This window comes from Corvus cornix, chromosome 6 (assembly GCF_000738735.6).
Source record: "Corvus cornix cornix isolate S_Up_H32 chromosome 6, ASM73873v5, whole genome shotgun sequence".
NCBI classification, from domain to species: domain Eukaryota; kingdom Metazoa; phylum Chordata; class Aves; order Passeriformes; family Corvidae; genus Corvus; species Corvus cornix.
The window spans coordinates 653140-674540 of NC_046336.1; the positions used below are offsets into that span (position 1 = coordinate 653140).

Genomic DNA, 21401 nt, shown 5'->3' on the forward strand with positions numbered 1-21401 from the left:
TCAGACATCTTCACTAATTTACCACTGTCTGGCAGAGAGCTCAGGGTCTCTGAGAACACAGATGTTCAGAATGGTGCTCAAAACCTTGATCCCCTCTGGCTGTGGGGTGGCATTGCCATGAGGAAGCCGTGAAGCTCTCCACGTCCAGTGGTCTCACAGAGCGATTGGTGCAGGTTATTAAAGCTTTTGCTACTCATAATCAACTAAAATTTACCTAGATTGAAAATAACCACTCCCCAGGCTCTAACAAATCTAATTTCCTCACTTTTCCTGATTTCTCAGTCCCCTGATAAAGGAGACAGGAGTGAGGAGGCTGCAGTGGCCATGGCTGCGCAGAACTTCTTCCTGACCAACCCAGAGTTAATTAAAGTTTAAATGCTCTTCACCACATTGAATTTTGGTCCCCACTTAGCAAGCATCAAGGCCAGTTAAGCTTGGGGAACACCCCTGGCCTTTCCCTGCTTCCCCTGGCTGTGCACACACTAAGCAGGGAGTGCTCCTGCCCATACAAATGTAATTAAACACAGCCGTGCAGTATTTTAAGGCAGTTTAAAATGCACAAATTGAAATTTAAAAACGGTTGACTAAAATTAGAAATTCTCTCCAAAGGAGGCCGTTGCCACACGTACTCGTTACCATCTGCAAGGGGATTTCATCTGCTGCAGTCCCACTGCTGAGGTTGTGAGCCAGGGACAGCTGAACTGGGTTAGTTGAACATCACACAGACTGTACAGACACAATTGGCACGAGCCATGTGTGCCAGCACAGCACACGGGCCCGGAACAGCCTGAGCACATACTCTGAAAAACACATTATTCCCTTTCCTGGGCTGCCCACAGTGCTGGAAGATGCTCAGCCCTGCTCCGTGGGAATGGGCCGAAGCCATTGGCATCCACCCTGGCCCTGGAAATAACTACAGTGAAGAGCTGGGGGCCTTTATTTGGTCAATACTCAGAATCACAGACCCTCGAGTCCAAGCTCTGCCCCATCCCCACCTTGTCCCCAGCCCAGAGCCCTGAGTGCCACCTTCAGGAATTCCTTCAACACCTCCAGGGGTGGGGACTCCAAACCTCCCTGGGCAGCCCCTGCCAATGCCTGGTCACCCTTTCCATGAAGAAATTCCTCCTGATGTCCAGCCTGACCCTCCCCTGGCACAGTCTGAGGCTGTTTCCTCTCATCCTGTCACAGATTGCCAGTCAATGTAAGCACAAAAAATGCCCATAAGCTGTGTCAGTGAATTCCTGATTCTGTTACCAGGGCACTGCACAGCCTTTCCTCCCAGACATCAGAGCCCTCCCCACAAGGTGCCAGGAGCCACCAGCTCCCACCAAAATAACTGATGGGGGAGTCCATGGAGCTGAGAGTACTTGAAGCCACCCAGGAAGCACTCAGGGCTTGGTAAAATCATGGCATCAGGTAATTTCATTGGTGCAATGAGCCAATCTGATTCTTTCAAGCAGGAACTTTAAAAAAGTTTGACTTTCAAAGGCAATTTAGAAAACATCTCGTCAAACCACTCTGCTCCCTATAACTAAGACCATATTTATTTTACATCTTCTACATTAAAGGCCATTAGTGGGGACTTTCCATGTGATGCAGCAAGTTTATTTAGGATGTCCATTAGCCTCCCATTCACTGTGATGTATGAAATCAATGCATCAGTGATGTATGGTTAGAGAAGAAGGTACTTACACTGCAGGATATTTGAACAGCATCAATAGATCAGTTGGTTATAAATTATTTTAATATCCTCTTCATAAAAATAAAATAACCTATGAAAAAACCTTAATAACCTGAAGTGTGAGAGAAGAGGCAGCTAAATAAAGGTCGGGGACACTCCACTGCTGGTGTGTCAGTCCCTGCAGGCCCTTTGGCTGTCTGGGCTCAGGTGATGCTGTACCAACATCCTACCAGGGGAGGAGGTTCTGCAGGTGCTCTCTGTAGCATGGTCACACTGCCAGCCTTTGATTTGGGGCCAGGCTGCAAGCTCTTTGGGTATTTAAAAATTTTTTTTTAGGATTTGGATAACAGCTGAGGGTTAATGACGTAAAAGAGTCCTGGATGGGTTTGTACCGGGACACTGAGGGCTGTAAAGCAGCATGGCAAACACAGAACAATGGTGACATCACATAAATACTGAGACAAGACCCAAAACACACATCATGAGAGCAAGGATGTGTCCCCATGTCCCTGGGAAAGGCAGCAGCAGCTCAGGGATACACTCCCTGCACTCAGGAGCGTGGATCACAGGGCAAGGTCTGAGAGAGCAGCAGACAATAAACCCCCGAGCCCCAGAAGGTGCTGGTGGCCTGCCAGGCTCTGGTGCAAAGGCTTCCCTGGGAGGGAGCTCCCTCCCACGGGGAGTTCCCCCCTTTTCCAAGCACCACGATCCTTTCCAACCTCCCCAACCATTTCCCACATGCGCCAGAGGAAAACTCCAAAGCCAGAGGTGTGAAGCTCTTGCCTTTGGGACTGGAGCTGCTGCACCTGAGGATTGCATGTTGGATTAGGTGAGGGCAGGCTGAGCAGCCACGCACAAAGGGTCCCTGAGGGTCAGGTGAGCAGGGCCAGGTGAGATCCCAGTGACCTGCTCAGGTGGGAGCCTGCGGAGTCTCCGCTCGTGGGACCACCAGAGGAGCTGAACCAGCCCCTGTCCTGGGGAAAACCACCAGGTATGGAGAGGAATTCCCCCTGAATGCCCTGCTGTGTGTGTAGGACTGAGGGGTGCAGAAAAAGAGCATTTGGGATTGTGTAAGCCTCACTGTGAGAGGAGGAGGAGCTCACAGGAGTAGCAAAAGCAGGGAAAGGGAGGGACCAAGGTGGATCAGGAAGGAATGCTTGGTGAGGAAATAGAGACATAACCCAAGAAACTTAACTGTTGAAGCATTCCCCTGACCAGCCAGGAACCCGAGGGCTTTTCCTGATACCTTCAATGTGAACAACATTAACAGGCTCTGACACGGATCAAGAAGTTTCTTACAAAACATCCTAAAAAACCAGTTTCCCTCTGCTAGTAAATGTGAAACAGACCTGGAGCAAGCCCCAAAGTGTCAACACCCATCCTTATCCACTGAGCTGAGTCCAGCACCGATCATGTCCTAGGAGCAGCATAAGTTACAGCAGCAGAGAGCGACACGTACCAGTCTGCGAATTTCCCTCTCGCACTCCCTCTTGATCCTGGTGATCTCCTCCTGGTGCAGGTGATACACACTCCTTATCTCCGCTGCTTTGATTTTGTCAGCTTGGATGACCATAGTGAGAGCCTCCTCCACTTGTTTCTTAGCCCCCTTCAGCTCGGAAATTTCTTGCTGCATTTTGATTTTCTCCACCTCAAAGCCCTTCTTGGCCTCCTCCTTGGCCTCGGTGAGCAGCACCGTTTTCACCTTGTCCGGGGCCCCGTCGCGCACGGCGTTGAGCAGGGTCTGTAGTCTCTGGATTTCATTATCTTTAATTTTAATTACTCTGAGTAGTTCAGCTTCGTGCTGTCTCAGAAGTGTTTCTCGAACAGCTTGGAGCTCTTTCATTTTGTCTTCATGAAGTTTGACTTTGAGCTCTGTGACCACCACTGTACTTTTATGCTGTTCGTGCTCCTTGATCTGCTTCACTTCCTGATTCTTCTCCCTTTCCAACTTGCTGACCTATAAGGAAAATAAAAAATTACAGTATTTTCAATCAACCAAACAATGAATACATATCATAATATTATTTTTAAATGGTGCAGGTGACTTTACAGTATTACACCTCAATGCTGGTATACCTGTGTCTACAAACTGGTGGTAGCAAAGACCTTTCTTTCACTGCAGGCTTGTGTTTAATACACATTTAGGAGCCAGTCAATACCTTGTGAGTAAGTCTGAGTCCTTACTTAATTCTGCAGAAGCTCTCACAGCACATTCCCCCCAAAATATGGGAAAAATGAGATGCCAAGCTGTCACTTTGGCACGCTCAGGCATGCAGACCAAACCTGCACATGTGTAGGCAAGCTCCTGTGAAGCTCCTGTGCAAGCTCCTGTGAAGCCCCAAACAGCTGCATTTTACCAGATGCTTTTTAAGCAATGAATTATTCAGCAGAGATAACTGACTATACCTGACCACACAAGGCTCAAATGATGTTTCAGTTTTAAACCATGCCATAAACCCTAGAGAAGCCATGGCCAGAAGTGGCTGTGAAGGACAGGGAGAAGGAAAACCAAGTCCTCAGCCTTAAAGCTGCAAATGCTGCTTCACAGCAAAAGGATTAACAGATGTTCTATTTATATGTACGTGTGTGTTGGATTCATAGTCTAAAATGCCTAATAATGATGGAAATTAATGGGAAAATGCAGACTATCATTGTGTCCCTGCATGCTAACACATTTCTATTCTGGAACCGAAAACATCCTGAAGTTTATCAGTGGAAACTGATTCGGGGAATTAGGGAAAAGCAAATGAATGTTCCGTGCTCTTGCTGAGAAGTGATCTGGGGGCAAGAGCTGGAAACGCTTCGAGCTGAGGCTCCAGCCCCATCAGCTGTCCCTCTCCCAAAGGCTCAGGGAGAAGCTGTGTCTCCTTGGAATCTGGGAATTAGCACAGGAGGCAGAGCTGAGATCTAGTATTGTACATGTGGGTAAGCAGCCGGTTTGAAGGAGTTTGAGCTCAAAATCCAAATGAAATTAGTGCAAAAGGGAAAGAGAAGAATCACCAAAGAGAATTTTGGCATTTCTGAACTTCCTGAATAGCACCAAATTGCACTCAAAGGAAGGGAAGCTGCCCACCTTACTCTTCTCCTGCTGCAGCTCGATCTGGATGTCGGTGAGCTTGGCCCTGAGCTCCTCATTGGCAGCCTGCAGGGCGGCCAAGGCGTCGGGCTTGTCCCCCCTGGCGCGGCTGCTGGAGCCCCTCTTGGCCATGGTGAGGCCGCGGCAGGGAGGGCCCCAGCCCGGCCCCGCTCGCTCCGGCTGCTCCGCGCCCGCCGCGCTCTACATCTTCTGCGGCCTGTAGGGAGGGACAGCACAGCCACACACCCTGTCAGCGCGGGGGGCACACCACCCCCAGCCCTCCCAGGAGCACGAGGTACGTGTCAGCAGCTGAAGGGGCGGGATTCCCTGCACTAAGTGTGGAATCACAGCTTGCTTTGGGTTGGAAAAGTCGCCTAAGACCATGAAGTCCAACCGTTCCCCCAACACCACCAGTGACCCATATCCCCAAGTGCCACATCCACATGGTTAGTAAATCCCTCCAGGGATGGGGACTTCACATCTGCCCTGGGCAGCTGTGCCAGGGCTGGACAGACCTTTCCATGGAGAAGTTTTGCCCAAGATCCAACCTGAACCTCCACTGATGCAGCTGTTTCCTCTTGTCCCGTCCCTTGTTCCCTGGGAGCAGAGCCTGACGCCCCTGGCTGCACCCTCCTGCCAGGCAGTGTCCCATCCCTTCATCTGCACTGGGATTCACACAGTGCAGAGGCTGTGGGTATTCAGGAGGGACATCCACGCACCAGCCCCTGGCACTGCCACAGCTCGGAGACAACAAGCGCTGGGAAGACTGTTTTCATAGAATCATGGAACCATGGAATCACAGGATGGTCATGCTACAAAATTCCATTGCTCAAATTTGGGGAAATATTTCCCACCTTTTTAATACTAATCCTGTTAACGTGGGCAGCAATGTTCTTGGCCGATGACCTTCAGTGCCTCGGTCTGTCCCTCATGACTCACGGTCAAACCACAGCGGAGGCACCGTCCCCTGTCCGGGCACGGGGATGGGGCTTAACAGGTCAGGGCAGCTGCAATGAGAGAGTAACAATAAATGGTAACAGCAAAATAGCAACAAAACCAACCTCCACAACAACATTGTAATAAAAAATAGCCTGGTTTGAATTCTAAGAGCAAAAGCCTGAACCTATCAGGGAGTGAAGAGCCGAGAGAGGCAGCTGCTCTGGGGATATAAAAATGGGATATGGAGCTGGGACAGTATTCAGAGCATCTGGGAGAGGGGCTGGAGTTTGGGAGGGCAGAGCTGCTGAGAGTCACTACACATCTGCATTGGCTCAGAGGGAGAGGGGGGAGGCTGAGACTTAGAGAAACAAGTGGGAGAATAAAATAACATTCCTGGTATTAACTGTCCAAACCAAGGTGGTACAAACAGTCTCAGTTCTGCTGTTTCTCAGGCTGGTGCCTGAGTTTGTAGCCTGGAAGTTTCTATAAAAAGAAACGTTTGGTTGGGCAAAGAAATAGAAATAAATTAAACTTTAAAGATATTGCCTGAAAAATCTATAATGAGTAGATGTTCTTCGCATTTAAGATTCTTGCTGCTTTGTGCAGGCAGACACAACACAGCAATGGAGGTTTAAAACCCTCTTTCTTTATTGATAAAAAATGGGGCAGCACGTAGCCACAGGCACAGAGTTCTACCTGCTGCAACGAATGAGGCCTTTGTGCACATTACAATTATTTTCTTAGAGGATTTCCTCCAAAGGCAGAGGCAGCAGTGAGCCAGGTTAGTTCACAACCTGAGGAAACGAGAAGCAGCGACCAACAAGCTTTAACCACTTCCACATGAATGGCAGACAAATCATAATTTGAATGGTACAAGGATTTGAGAGAGTAATTGCTCACAGGATTCTTTTTGACAGACAAGGGCTGTGAGAATTTACATTTGTGTGCTGACAGAAAACTCAGGAGCTGGTACTGTGGAGCAGAGTTCATTTGGTGGGAATTCTGTCTGAGGTCAATTTGTAGAACCACATATCCTGATACTTACGGTGCTGCAGCTTTTTAATTTTCTTTAAAATGTTACGAAGGTTAATGGTATGAATTGACACATTTCATGCCAAGCATCTGCTTGGATCATCGAAATCCAACTCCTGGCCCTGCACAGATAGTCCAAGAATGACCACCCTGCCCACTAAACCACATCACAGACGTGCAGCCCTCCTTTGAGGAGTGAAGGGAAGGAGCCTGCGGAGGTGGAGCCTTCCCTTCTGGACACCAGTGGGGAGGTGAGCACTGGTGAAGAAGTGGCAGTGCCCGTGTGTGATGCTGCAGCCAGGTCTGATGCTGGAGACAGCAGAGCTCAGCCCCTGGCAGCTGCCCCAACGAGCAGAGATGTTGTTATTGCCAGGATAAGGATGGAAATAGGACTGACAGAGAAAGGCAGCTCCAGTGCCAACCATGACCCTGTGTGTGTGCACGGGGACAAGTGTCATTGTTGGGGCCATGAAAGTGGTCGTTTGTGCTCACAGAAGTGTGGCCCTGCAGCAGGAGGAGCCGTGTCTGTTGGAGCACGCCCCACGCAGAGAAGCCAGCTGGGACCCGGGGCCAAATGCCAGGCCAGGCTTGAAAGAATAGTTATCACAAATACTGGGAGAAAAACAGGCTGTAAAAACGTTCCCAAGCCAGCACCACTGTGCTGATACAGAGGCAGCCAGGAGGTGCCTCATCCCGGGCTGAGGGAACACAGAGCTGCTGCTCCCAGGGCTCTGCTTGGACATCGGGGGACACGTGAGGACCTCGGGAGCCAACGCCGAGGTGCCAGCACTGAGCACAGACCCTCAACAAGCCCCGTCCCTACAGGGAACAGAGCAGCTCCCTGGCACCCCCTCCCCACAGCGCCGGGCACAGGAGACATTCCCTGGAAAACCAGTCACCTGCCTTTGGATTTCTCCTTTATTTTTCCAAGGAGTTATACAGAAGGGGCAGCTATCAGACACATCACCTTAAGAGAACAGAAAGGTCATCATATTTTTGATGCTGGGAGAATAGATTAAGCATCTGATTCCTGGCATGTTTGATATTGAAAACAGCATCAATAATGCATCAGAGCTGCGTTGAGCAGGGCTCAGCGCTCGCTTTGCCTCCTGACTTGCAATTCAGACATCAAGACTAATTGGGAAGTGTGTTTTCTAGGTAGTAGTTGCTGAAATGAATGTTTCACCATGCTTAAAAATAAGTGAATTAATCCCTACCCAAGGTACCAATATTTGAAAGCAGAACACTGATCTTACAAATACGGAACATTTCCAACATCTGCCACAGCCCTGTGAGCACTGGTGTTCTCTATTTTTGACAAATTGTTCTGATGAATTAGTTTAAACAAACCTTTTTGAGCCTCTGGTGCACCTCAAAATATTAAAATAGAAAGAAAACATAATATTGTCCATGGCTGAGTTCCCACTTCCTCATATGTCTATGTTCCATTTAGGATTGCACCAGCCTATAGATCTGAATGCAAGAAAATGAATTTTCCTCTGAAAAGGAATTTCACGCTAAGCCAATGCAGTCATCTCCCATGCTGGAGTTGTGCTTTGGGCTTTATCCATATAAACATTTGTCACAACAGTGCATCGCTCACTCAGCTGCAACATGAGAAGAAAACCTGTTGGAAATTACATGGGAAAAGGAGTGAGCAGGTAGCTGAGATCAAGAAGCAATGGCCAAGATATGTACTGTCCTGCACACAGGGCTGTGTTGTGCATTTCCTTCACACACAGAACCATAGAATCCAATCCCAGGATCCCTGAGGTTGGAAAAGCCCCCCAGGATCATCCAGTCCACCCTGTGCCCCATCCCCACCTTGTCCCCAGCCCAGAGCCCTGAGTGCCACCTCCAGGAATTCCTTGGACACCTCCAGGGATGGGCACCCCAAACCTCCCTGGGCAGCCCCTGCCAAGGCCTGAGCACCCTTTCCATGGGGAAATTCCTGCTGCTGCCCACCCTGAGCCTGCCCTGGCCCAGCCTGAGGCCGTTCCCTCTCCTCCTGTCCCTGTTCCCTGCCAGCAGAGCCCGACCCCCCCGGCTGCCCCCTCCTGTCAGGGACTTGTGCAGAGCCACAAGGTCCCCCTGAGCCTCCTTTGCTCCAGCCTGAGCCCCTTTCCAGCTCCCTCAGCCGCTCCTGGGGCTCCAGCCCCTTCCCAGCTCCGTTCCCTGCCCTGGACATTCTATGAGGTTTTTCTCTGTTCTGTTTAGATTGAGACTAATCTGATAAAATTCTTTTTTAAAAATATACAAGCAACATGGGTAACTCAACCCAGACGTCCAGAGAGGCACATCTGACTTGTCCATGCTTTTGCTGAGGAAGTTGCTGGCTCCCCACACTGCAGAGTTAATGCACCCCATTACCTACGGTTGGCTGGTGTAGAGCAAGTCACCACTTCCATAAGGGAAATAAATAACCAACCAGCGCTTCCCAGTGTGAAGTAAGCTCTGAAACCTATCTTTGATGAAATAATATCTGCTTTAAATTCAAAATAATTCTGCCCCTCACGCCCCAACCCTGACATCCAGTAGAGCTCCTGCAGATGGAAGTCTAGCCCAAGTTTTGCCATGGATTAGATCAATTCCAGCAGCAGCTGTAACAGACACATGTCAAATCCCAACTGACCTGAATTTTTCCTCAGAGATTAATCCTTCCACCGATGTTGGCTTTAACTCATCGATGGGTGGATCATGTCCTTTGTAAGCTCTACATTTGCAGCTTCCAGACTCCTCTACACAGACTCACCTTGTGTGTGAAGTCACCTGTTTGTGCCACACCCACGGATCGAAATTCCATCCTCTTGTTTCTCATTGTAAGTTTTGCACAGGTTTTTTCTGGGTTTTCTTTGAAGTGCAAAACATAGTTGGGTGTCAATTATGAAGCTAATTATGGTTTATAGGGAATGGCTGGAGCTGGGCCAGGGCAGGCTCAGGCTGAGAGCAGGGAAAGGTTCTTCCCCCAGAGGGTGCTGGGCACTGCCCAGGCTCCCCAGGGAATGGGCACGGCCCCGAGGCTGCCAGAGCTCCAGGAGCGTTTGGACAGCGCTGCCAGGGATGCCCAGGGTGGGGTTGTTGGGGGGTCTGGGCAGGGCCAGGGGTGGGACTGGATGATCCCTGTGGGTCCCTTCCAGCTCAGGACTGCTCTGAATTGCAGTACTGGCAGACACAATTGCTGCTAAATCCCAACAGGTACCTGTTTAATTGTACAACTCTTATGACTAATTTGCAGAACAAGCAATAATTAATTAAAAACAGGTGAGTAGGTAGGAAAGTAATTTCTCCTTTTTCTCAGATAACCCCCAGTATTTAAGGTAAAAAAATCCACTGGAGTTTCTGCAATAAACTCCAATAACACACCTATCCAAATTATCCGTTGAACGGGAGCAACTCAGCATAATTTGGGGAGGACTATTAGTGAGGATTATATTTTAGATTTAATTCCATGAGTTTAATAGTGTGTCACTGTGTTATCCTGCTCACAAACAAGCTGTTAGAGCAATGCCATCCCTTCTTCCAAGGAATTCATGCCTGTATAATTAACTAAATCAACTGTAACACAGATGGCATCGCACGGTCCAAAAGCACTTGATGGCAACATTTTAAGCATGTTATTAACATCCCTAAATAACTATTTAATGCTACCTCTCCAACCCTCTTCGGCACCAACACACAACACAGCTGGATTTGAGGATGGAAAAGGCAGTATTTAATTGCTACACTCTTATAAAAGATTTACAGTTCTTGGATTTATTCAATTTATAAATGAGCTTGAAAAATAGCAGACTCAACAGTGGCAACAAAACCACTGTGCTTTGGATTTCAGAATTAAGGTTAATTTCCAGACTGACTCATCATCATTAAATTCAGCTGTGAGGAACTGGACAGCAGGAAAAGACACTGATGGGAGCAGGAACCTTTCTTTAGGCTAGACAGATAGAGCAGGACTATCCAGAAATTACACTCCTATTTTACAGTGTGTTTTATTTCTCAGTAGGTGTGTGCCCAGCTCTAAATCAAGATAAAAACTGACATTTCACAGCAACAGACAAGAATTGAAGGCAAGTTGATTAATCTCCCAAATGCAAACAGTTGGGAGATGTCCATCAGGCTCTAGTGGAAAGCTGTTCCTACAGCCTGAAACACTGAGGATCAGATTATTTCAAACCTCATTGTTCATTACAAAATATCCTGGTTTAAACAACCTTTTTGTGACACTTGCTGTGAGTTTCCTCCCTGATGCCAGTCCTGTTACTGAATAGCAAACGTGATGTTCCTTGGCTCAGAAACACAATAATAAACATAAATAAACAATACCCACAAATAAGCATAAATTCTGATTTAGAAGGAAAGCAGAAGTATGCCCAGACTCCCGGAGTGTTGGAGATGTGCTGTGAGGGGGTGGTACCCACCGGGGGCGGCAGTGCCAGGGATTAACACCATTCCTGTCCCACCAACATCCGCGGGGCGAGGGCAAGGGCTGGCAGGACCAACTCTCATGGGATCAGGTGCGAGCCCTCCAGCGTGGTCTCAGCTGGGAAGATGGTCCCTAGGGACGATCAAGAGAGCTTTAGGTACATTCTGGGGGCAGGAAGATCTGCATTAGAGCAACTGAGAGACACTGTGCTGCTTTCACCAGGCCAAGCTTCTGGCACGATGTTGTTGGCGAAGGTGAAGAGAGAGACCTAATCCAGAGATGGCAAATGAGTTCAGAACACATAAACTGTTAAAATGGGATCCAGGAGCAGCCACAGCTTCTCTGGGAAACCTGTGCCAGGGTCTCACCACCCTCCCAGGGAACAAGTCCTTCCCAATATCCCACCAAATCCTGTCCTCTGGCAGTGGGAAGCCATTCCTCCTTCTCCTGTCCCTCCAGGCCCTTTTCAAAGTCCCTCTCCAGCTCTCTTGGAGCCCCTTTAGGCACTGGCTAAATAAATATTTCCAACTATAAAGAAAAGATCCATTATAAAAAGGATTTCATAACAAAAGCAGTCCCTGGAAGATGATTGAATAAAATCTTAAAAGTAGAATGTCCTCCCAGATGATGAACCAGAAACCCTGGCCAACCTGGCAAAACAAAGCCCCTGTTTCCCAGAGGAGAGGCAGAGCTACAGGTGGGAAGGAAAAGGCTGCAGGCACATGGGAAAGCACTCAGAGAGGCGTGAGAAGCGCTGGTGTGGCATGAGCCAAACCCTGTGTGCACGGAGGTATCGAGGCATGGCCCCCCAGGCCTCCCAGCCACGGAGGTGACCCCGTGCTGCTGCCCTTGGCCAGGGGAGCTCTGCCAGGAGGGCTCTGCACGTACCACATGCACATGGCTGAGGACTTTGCAGCTGTAATCTGATTTTTTAAAGCTGATTTGATTTGAAATGCTGCATGAACCTTTGGAGTCAATTTGCCTGGCATGCAGGTACCACTTCCCTGCAGTTTCACTGAACGGATCAGTAGGAGGGTTTCAGGCCTCCTTGCACCATGGCAGACCCAGAGCCGAGGGGAAGAAAAGGCTGTTTCACCCTCACTTTAACATCTGAAGTCAAAGGATGCCAGGCTGAACAAGCTGCCCAGAGCAGCTGTGGCTGCCCCATCCAAGTGTCCAAGGACAGGCTGGACAGGGCTTGGAGCAAACTGGGACAGTGGGAGGTGTCCCTGCTGATGGCAGGGCGTGGAACTGGATGGGCTTTAAGGTCCCTTCCAACCAAACCAGGCTGGGATTCTGTGATCCATTTATCTGGGAAAATCTTATTTTCAACACAAGAGCTTTATAACCTTTTTAAACCAAGACTAACAATAAATAGGAAAAAAGAAAAAAAGAAAGCGGGAAAAGAGGAACTTCAGCAGCTGCTTCTGCTTGTGCTCTCTACTGGGTCACTAAAATTGACTTCCTGGAGTTCACCTCTGAGGCCAAGTGACTCATTCCCAAGTGGCATCTCCTGGCTGATGCCTCCTCTCGAGAAAACCCCTCCCTTGCAGGAATCTCCCTGTCAAGGACTTGTGCAGATGATCAGGAAAAGCACTGGCCCTGCTTTCCTGTGAGAAATGCGCTACATAATGACCGGGGAAACATTCCCACCAACATCTCCATTTACAGGCTGGAGAAGCTCCAGAGGAGCCCTTTCCCAGCTACTGGGTTAGTGTGGCAGCTGGGTAATCTGGGATTTGAGTTCAGGGCTCTCCAGTCTTTTAGCCTTCTGCATTTCCTCCTTCAGGGAAAGCAGCTCCTCGCAGGGCTGCTCTGCGCTGATCCGCAGCCAGGAGCCCGTGTCCATCTGGCTCCCGAGCTCCCGGCTGACCGCTGCTCTGGGAGCGCAGGCACCGGGCTCTGCCTGCAGCCGGGCTGCCCCAGGGCACCGGGATCGCTCCCTGCAGGGATCTGTCCCTCCAGCCGCTCTCCAGGGTCCCGAGGGTGGAACTGTGGCTCTGCAGAGCTCTGGGCGCCTGGAGGGGCAGCAGCAGGAACAGCAAGAGCTGTGGCTGCTCTGCTCGGGGCTAACCCGAGCTTGAGAGTTTTAACTGAAACTACGCAAATTCCTATGGCTCATTACATCCACAAGAGAAGCCCATGGCCAGGGAGCCCCTGCCCAGCCAGCCAGCGACTGCCAGCAGGCAGAGGGGCTCAGAAACGTGGGCTGTGCTCGGGGCAGCAGAGTGACCTCAGTGCATCCTGGCACTGAAAGGTGATGGGGAGGTGACAATGGAAGTCGGATCTCAGTTTCATAAGGACACTTCAGGGTCGGGCACTCCTGTAATTAACTGCTAAAGAGCCGTGGAATCACAGAACAAGCTGAGCTGGATGGGACCCACAGGGATCACCGAGTCCAGCTCCCAGTCAGCACAGGGCACCCCAACAATCCCACCCTGTGCCTGAGAGAAGAGTGAGCAGTGTGATGGGTAAGAAACTCCAGCCACAGATGGGGGATCAAAACAAAGGGAGGAGATTCCCAGCTGCCAGCTCCAAGGCCCAGAGCTAGGGCTGGCACTGTCTGGTGTTCTGGTGACCTGGTAAAGAGTAAAGGGCAGGACACAAAAAGCTGCCAATAACAGAGGATTATGTAGGTCAATCACGAGAGAGGACAAGGCAGGCAAAAGGAAAAAAAATAAAACAATAACCTCAAACTAGAAAAAACAGGTAACTTAGCAACATGAAATTCAATCTGTGAAAGTACAAGATAATCTACATTTAAAAATACAATTTGACATATCCTGCACACAGAGATTTAGGAGGAAAGATCAAGTCATTACTCGATCTTGAGGACATCTGTTGTGCACACAGCAATGTAAATAAGGTATTACAGTGGCAGGAGACGTGAAATCAGAGGAAAAGCATTATGATGCTGCAGAAAGCTAAGTGATAGGCACTCGTTAATCCACTCAAATTCTCCTAAATGAAACATAATAGGTGTGACCAGGTAATAAAAGTCAGGATCTGTGATTTTTTGGAAGGGACATTAAACAGGAATTTATTTAATGACTGATACTGTGTAGGTGAAAACGATGTTTCAGTTACTTTTTCATACTAATGCAAGAACAAGAAACCACCCTGTGGGCACTGGCAGGAAATGAAATTATTTTTCCGGTGGAAAGATGAATCTTCGACTTGGGATCACACACCACAAACCCTGGGAGCAGTTGCCCATCATTCTGCTGCTCCTGGGGTCAAACCACCGCTGGCCAGGTTGAACAGGGGAGGAAAAGGCTGGAGCTGAGTCCGTGGTGCAGCCCTCAGAGCAGCCAACCCCAAAAGCAGCCACCACAGGTCAGTCCCTCCAGCCCAGCCCAGCCCAGCCATCAGCCCTGACCTGCAGCAGGCAGGGCAGGCTGGCTGCTGGGACTGACACTCGCAGGGGTTTGCACTCTGCCACTGGGGGAGAGCATGGTCCTTCCCGTTTATTTATTTCTGGATTGAAATCACAGACCCTGCTTTGGTCTTGCTTTGTGCAAAGCCAGAGCAATGGGACAGATGTCCCGGTGACACAGTCTGGGAGAGCCCTGCTGGGCGAGGAGGAGAGGGAAGGAGCCCAGAGGCTCAGGAATGGGGCAAGGGGCTGGGAGTAGAGGTCCCAGCTGAATTCCTCAGGATGAGAGCAGCAGCCTCAGGTTGCACCAGGGGAGGTTTAGGTTGGAGATCAGGGAAAATTTCTACACAGAAAGGGCTGTCCAGTCCTGCCCGGGGCAGTGGTAGAGTCACCGTCCCTGGAAGTGTTCAAATAATGCAGCTGTGGCACTTAGGGACATGGTTTAGAGGTGAACACGGTGGTGGTGTGGGTCAGTAGCTGGATTTGATGATCTTCAAGGGTTTTTTCAACCTTATCAAGCCTGTGATTCTATGATTCCATGATTCTGCTCCATCCCTCAGGGATGTCAGCTCAGGCCACAGTGACCTGCAGTGGTCAGGCAGCTGGAGGTGGGCTGATTACCCACAGATCAGCAACATCACAGCTCCTAAAGATACTGAGTTTTCTTAAACTTTCTAAAAACTTACTTAAAAGTACATGGCAAATGCGTCTAACAATCATAACAACTTCAGATTCGCTTTAAAAAACAAATCTATAATTGAAATGACTACAGATACATTGGAAACAGCAGCCCAAGAGCATTTTTTCTGTCTAGATAATACGTATCTTGGCAGCATTTCAACAGAACCAGAATTAATTTCAAGTGTCAAATGCTACATTTTACTGGTGCTCAGGAAATGCTGCTGTGTCCCTGTCCTACCTGCAGCTTCTCCCAATCCCAGCTCCCTCCTCCCTGCATAAATTCCTCTGGATTTGACACCCAGTTCTGTGCACCTGAGAAGATAAAAAAGCTTCAGAAAACAACCAACCCGGGACCGTGCATCTGAAGCACTGAAACACGGTACGGAGGTACAAACGAAGCTGTTAAACTCCAGCAGATAAAGCCCGGCGCAGAGCCTGGAGAAGCCCCAGGCCTCGGCTGCAGAGGGATTTGTAGCGGCGAGGACAGCCTGGGACCGGGGAGAGCGGCTCCGGCAGAGCATCGGGCAGCGGCTCTCCGGCCCCTCCGGCCCCTCCGGCCCCCAGTCCGTGTGCTGCCAGCCTGCGGCAGGGCTCAGCGCCGTGCCCGGGACACGGGAGGGGCAGCGCCGCAGCCCCAGCGGGTGCCACCGCCCGCAGCGCCGCTCCGTGCCCGCGGCCGGGCCGGGGCTCCCCCGGGATGTGCCCGGCATCTGCCTCGGCACAGCCATCAGCCCCCACCCTGCGAGCCACGAACGCGGCGGCACGTTCCCGCAGCCGGAATTAAACTTACGGAGCACTTCGATGAGATTTAAAAAATCATTTCAGGCGAGAAAAGCACCTGGGCAGCATCCTGGACCGCCTCTGCTCACCTCTGCTTCAACTCCAGCAGCGCGGCGTCTCCCGGCTTGTCACGGCTCCAGCTCCGAGGGGCTGTGACTCAGCAAAGGGAGCAGCTTTTTATTTTTCAGATGGAACTTACCAAACCGTGCCAATATTACGGGGAGGATCTGCTTCCTGGATCCACCGCTCTGCCAGCCTCTCCCGAGGTATTTCCACTGAACCCTCCCCATCTGGTTACGTTACGACAACAGGAAACGGTTTCTTGGGGGAAAAAAAAATCAAATGCAAAGCCTGCATGGGAACCGGGCTGGGCGAGGAAGGAAAGACTCCCAGCCTCTACCTACCCTGGATTGAAAAGCAAAGGTGACGTCTCATTGCTAGCCTGGGAGTTCGGCTGCTCCGAGCCGGACATGCTGGGATGTGCGAGTGCCTGTGCTGAGCTGGAGCTCGGAACGGGAGCCCCAGCTCGGGGAGCCCCTGCCCGAGGAGCCCCTGCCCGAGGAGCCCCTGCCCGGGGAGCCCCAGCCCGAGGCTGGCAGGGCTGGCAGGTGCCCCCCGAGTGAGGCCGCTGCCCGGCTGGCTCGGGGAGGATCCCTCTGGCCCTTCCACAGGCAGCAGGATCCCCCTGCACCCCGCGGCTCACGGCAGGGACAGAGCTCCTCACCCCAGCCCTGGGCCACGGGCCAGACCCCACTGCTTCCCTCGGCTCTGCCCTGCCCAAAACACGGAGAAACAGCCCAGGGAATCTGTCAGTGGGGTCTCAGGTGAGTTGTGAAGGGCTGAGATCCCCCTCTGCGAGGCCGAGCCTGCCTGGGCGGGCAGAACCACAGGTACAGGGCACGACCCAGCTGAGCAACCTGCGGCTGCCTCTGGTACAGGTGTGAACTCCAACAGCTCAGCAGCCAACGCTGATCCACACTACAAAATCCCCAGCCTGTCCCAGTGTAACCCCTAGGCTCTTACACCACCCTACACATGTGCAGGTGTCTCCAGAAGCGCTGCACCCACAGCTCCAGGCCCAGCAATCCAGGTTGGACACACGGACACTGCCCTGTCCCTGCTCACCCCTGCCCTGCCCTTGGAATTTATGACCATGAGAAAAGTGCCTGTTCCTACAGAGAGGGAAAGCTGGAAGTTACTTCCAGAATGATCCAACCAGAAGTGCTCCAGAACCCAGCCTGTGACAAATTAGCAAATATGTCCTTTAATTACAGAAAGCTTTTCCCTTCGATTTTTTAATTAGAAGCAAGAATGCAGATGCCATTTACATAAAAGGACTGTCTTGTTTTCCCTCCTGTGCTGGCACTACCGAATCCCAAACACATCCTGCAAATTTCCATGGATTTAACAAAGTCCTCAAGGTTACAAAGCTTCTGACCATCACGTTTTGAGATACAGGGTGCTTCAGCAGCAGCCAAAAGTTGGTGCAGAAGAGATACAGAGGACATATGTATAGAAGAGATACATACAGAATTCTGACACCTCTGCAGACATAGATCTGTTTAAACAATTAAAATATTAAAAACCATCAGGTACAGTTTTCAGGTATGAGCCAATGAACAGTATCCTCTTTAAAAAGAGAAATACAAGGTGCAGTTGAGTTTTAGAATGGCTCAATGAGTGAATGAGTAAGAAAGCAGAAGAATGACATTTTCATGTCACGCAGGAGACATGAGGTGAATACTTGAATAAAAAACCAATAAAAACAGGAAAAAAAAAATCAATATTAGCCTCAAGCACTAAAGAATCCTAATTTAAAAGAGCCTCTAAACCCCCAGGAGACCACGGCTGGCTGTCTTCCTGCTGCCAGAGTTACTGCTCACAGCAGCTCCAGCCACTGGCCTGGCTTCAAAGGGAAGGGAGGCACCAGCCCAGACCCCCCCAAGGAGAGAATCCACCAGACTGCCCCTAATTACACACCAGCAATGCCTCTGGCAGAGGGGAGACAGACCTGAGGAAAGGCTGTAACCTCTCCATCTCAAACTCAGCCACTTCTTTCAGCAGTCTGACTCTTGTATTTGTTACATCCTTAAAATCCCAGGTTGATTTGGGTTGCAGAGGCTCTCTGCAACCCAAAAGCTCCTCTCACTCCACCCCTGCCATGGCAGGGACACCTTCCACTATCCCAGGTTGTTCCAAGCCCTGTCCAACCTGGCCTTGGACACTTCCAACCCATACCGTGGGCTGGGAACCTTCCAGTAGAGTAGGAAATAAACCGGAGGGAATGGAAATGAAATATCCTGTTTTGAGCTGAACAGAGCTTTCAGTGCTCAAAGTTTGCCCGGTCCTGCCCTGCTCCCCTCCCTGCTCCCCTCCCTGCTCCCCTCCACGCCCAGGGAAAGGCCTCTCCCCAGGGGTTCTCCGGCAGCCCCCAGCAGGATCCGAGAGGGCTCGCTGCATCCCTGCACAGCGACACCATCCCTCTCCTGACTGGATTAAGGAAAAGACTACTTTCTTCGCTGGCAAACGGGCTTGTAGCCAAACAGATCTTGAAAACAAATACATCCTCAGGAGCAACTTCCCCAGGCAGCAGCTCCAGAGCAGAGCTCAGCAGCCTGGCAGCCGCTGCCGTTGCCATGGAGGCCGTACCCGCTCTTCTTCTGCCTTTTCTTTTTCTTTTTTTAAAAAAAGGGCAATAACTGCTGCAGATCAGCAACTGAGATTTCCAGTGAGCTCTCACAGGCTGCAGGCACAAGGCAGTATCTCACACACAGAATCTCAGAATCATTTAGGTTGGAAAAGACGTCTAAGACCATCAAGTACAACCTGTGCTTGACCCCCACCTGGTCTCCAGCCCAGAGCACTGAGTGCCATGTCCAGGTCTCCCTTGGGCACCTCCAGGGATGGGCACTCCACCACCTCACACAGATACTGTGGCAAACTTTGCTGCCTGGAACATTTTTTTTTATGATGGATTCATTTCTCAATCATTTTAGTCAAAACATTCAGATGAAAAATCGAGATGCTGTCAGAAATGAAACTGAAATGTTTTAGAATGGCATTTGAATTTTTAGAAGCACTTATGTTTAATTAAAATCAAGAATTTTAAAAGCCCTATTTTGAAACTGGAGCCCCTCTGCCATGGAGCCAGGCTGGGAGAGCTGGGGGGCTCATCTGGAGAGGAGAAGGATCCAGGGAGAGCTCAGAGCCCCTTGCAGGGCCTAAAGGGGCTCCAGGAGAGCTGGAGAGGGACTGGGGACAAGGACACAGAGGGACAGGACCCAGGGAATGGCTTCCCAGTGCCAGAGGGCAGGGCTGGATGGGAGATTGGGAAGGAATTGTTCCCAGGGAGGGTGGGCAGGCCCTGGCACAGGGTGCCCAGAGCAGCTGGGGCTGCCCCTGGATCCCTGGCAGTGGGATTGGGGCACCCCAGGCCAGTCTGGACATTGGGGCTGGGAGCAGCCTGGGACAGTGGGAGGTGTCCCTGCCATGGCAGGGCTGGCACTGGATGGGCTTTGGGGTCAACTTGAGGAAAGCTCCTTACTCAGCCAGGAAGGAGGACGGGGTTTTTCTGCTGTTGCCAAAGAGAAGGGAGCTATAAATGTTGTTATTTCTCCTTTATCATCTCTGATGACTTAGCAGCAAGTGCTAAAAATAACTTTTATGCTTCATCTTCAAAGTCGATGTGTTGGAGTTTTTTAAAAAAACCAAAACAAATCCTACATCCCAGCAAGAATATTACAAATATTTCAGGATTCAAATGAAACTTTCTGAAGAGGTGCTGCAAGGCTGCCAAATGTGACATTTCACACAGAGCTTTTCTCTCTGAGCTCCCTCCCAGTCCTCTGCTCACAAGGAGACAATTGAGACAGTGACACATTTCTGAGAGCAGGCTGACTTTGAGTGCTCAGCTTTCACTGCACTAAGGCATGTTTGGGAATCAGTGACCCGGACCTGTCAGGGGCTGGAGAGGAAATGACACAAGATTCTGATCTCCAGGAGAAAGTTTGGCCCATGCAGGTTTTCACTTCACATTTCTGATGTTCAATAGAGCTTTACTGTCAGCAGTGGGCAGGACACAACCCAGACCCAAAAATGGGTTTGAGCCTCCGTGTGAAAACACAACAGCAATGGAATAATGACTGGTGTAACAAATGACTCCTACCAGCCCTGCTTGGCTGATGGCCTAAATTTAGATGTAACAAAACCAAACAACTTCTCAAAAAATTTTACTCCAAATGAGTCAAGCTAGCTTGGAATTCAGAACTCCAGGGAAACTGGAGGGACCGAAGCTTGCACACATGTTACTTTAAATAGAGGAGTCTCATTAATATGAAATAAGCAGGCATGAAATGATGTTCCTACAGCTGAAAGTACAGCACTCCTCAGTAAACCTGAAACACCCCGGTCACAGCCAGCCCTACACACCCCAGTGCACTATCCAAGCACTAAAGATTATCTTGACAAGACACTCAAGGGCAAAATGCTCCCTGGTATCCCAGGGAACAATGCCTTGAGGCTACTTCTGCATTTGTTTATGCACCCAGGAGCAGGTCCTGACCCACAACATTAAATACCCAAAAATATTTGTTCAAAGTTCACTCGTTATTTAATTAGTTCATGCTCAGCCCACACTATGCTGGACCCATGGCACCAATGCTCACCTGAGCCAGGAGCGTGGTCAGAATCAGCTGGGCCAGGGGCTCACCTTGCAGGACCTGTGTCACACCTGCACAGCAGGTCCATGCTCACAGGACCCCAACGTGTCACTAACGGCAACAATCAGGGAATTGGTCAGGTTGGAAAAGCTCTCTGAGACCACTGAGTCCAACTGTTCCCCCAGCACTGCCACAGTCACCACTGACCGTGTCCCCAAGTGCCACATCCACAGGGCTGCTAAATCCCCCCTGGAATGGGGACTGCATCCCTGCCCTGGGCAGCTGTGCCAGGGCTGGACAGCCCTTTCCAGCAGGAAATTTTCCCAGTGTATAACCTAAACCTCCCCTGGCCCAGCCTGAGGCCGTTCCCTCTCCTCCTGTCCCTGTTCCCTGCCAGCAGAGCCCGACCCCCCCGGCTGCCCCCTCCTGTCAGGGACTTGTGCAGAGCCACAAGGTCCCCCCTGAGCCTCCTTTGCTCCAGCCTGAGCCCCTTTCCAGCTCCCTCAGCCGCTCCTGGGGCTCCAGCCCCTTCCCAGCTCCCTCAGTTAAAGTGATGCTGAACAAACACAAGGGGGTCACAGGGCCCTTACTTCCCACCCTGAATTACTGCGAGCATTCCTAGAAACAGGGAATTTCAAGAAGTGCCAGAGAGCTGAAGGATGCTGAGGAAGTGGAAAGCTGAGGCGCTCGCCTGAGGGCTGGCCAGGGGCAGGAGCAATTTCACCATTCCCAGGGCAGGGTTCATTAGTAACTGAATC

At 50.5% G+C, this 21401-nt stretch overlaps 1 protein-coding gene across 32 annotated transcripts in view; it reads right to left on the minus strand.

Annotated features, from left to right (window-relative positions):
* JAKMIP3 (Janus kinase and microtubule interacting protein 3) overlaps nt 1-21401 on the minus strand; it is a 51944-nt gene that overhangs the window by 24030 nt on the left and 6513 nt on the right. For 26 of the 32 annotated variants that reach the window (XM_039553932.1, XM_039553936.1, XM_039553937.1 and 23 more), the window contains exons 2-5: nt 11144-11280; nt 5612-5764; nt 4755-4974; nt 3141-3638 (exon numbers count right to left, since the gene is read on the minus strand). In XM_039553932.1, coding sequence (XP_039409866.1) covers nt 3141-3638; nt 4755-4889 — 633 coding nt within the window. In that variant the 5' untranslated portion in view covers nt 4890-4974; nt 5612-5764; nt 11144-11280. Of the gene's footprint in view, nt 1-3140; nt 3639-4754; nt 4975-5611; nt 5765-11143; nt 11281-15443; nt 15459-15995; nt 16020-16074; nt 16158-16184; nt 18287-21401 lie in introns of those variants that run through there. The other 6 variants (XM_010408418.3, XM_010408421.4, XM_010408413.4 and 3 more) reach the window with 5 other exon arrangements.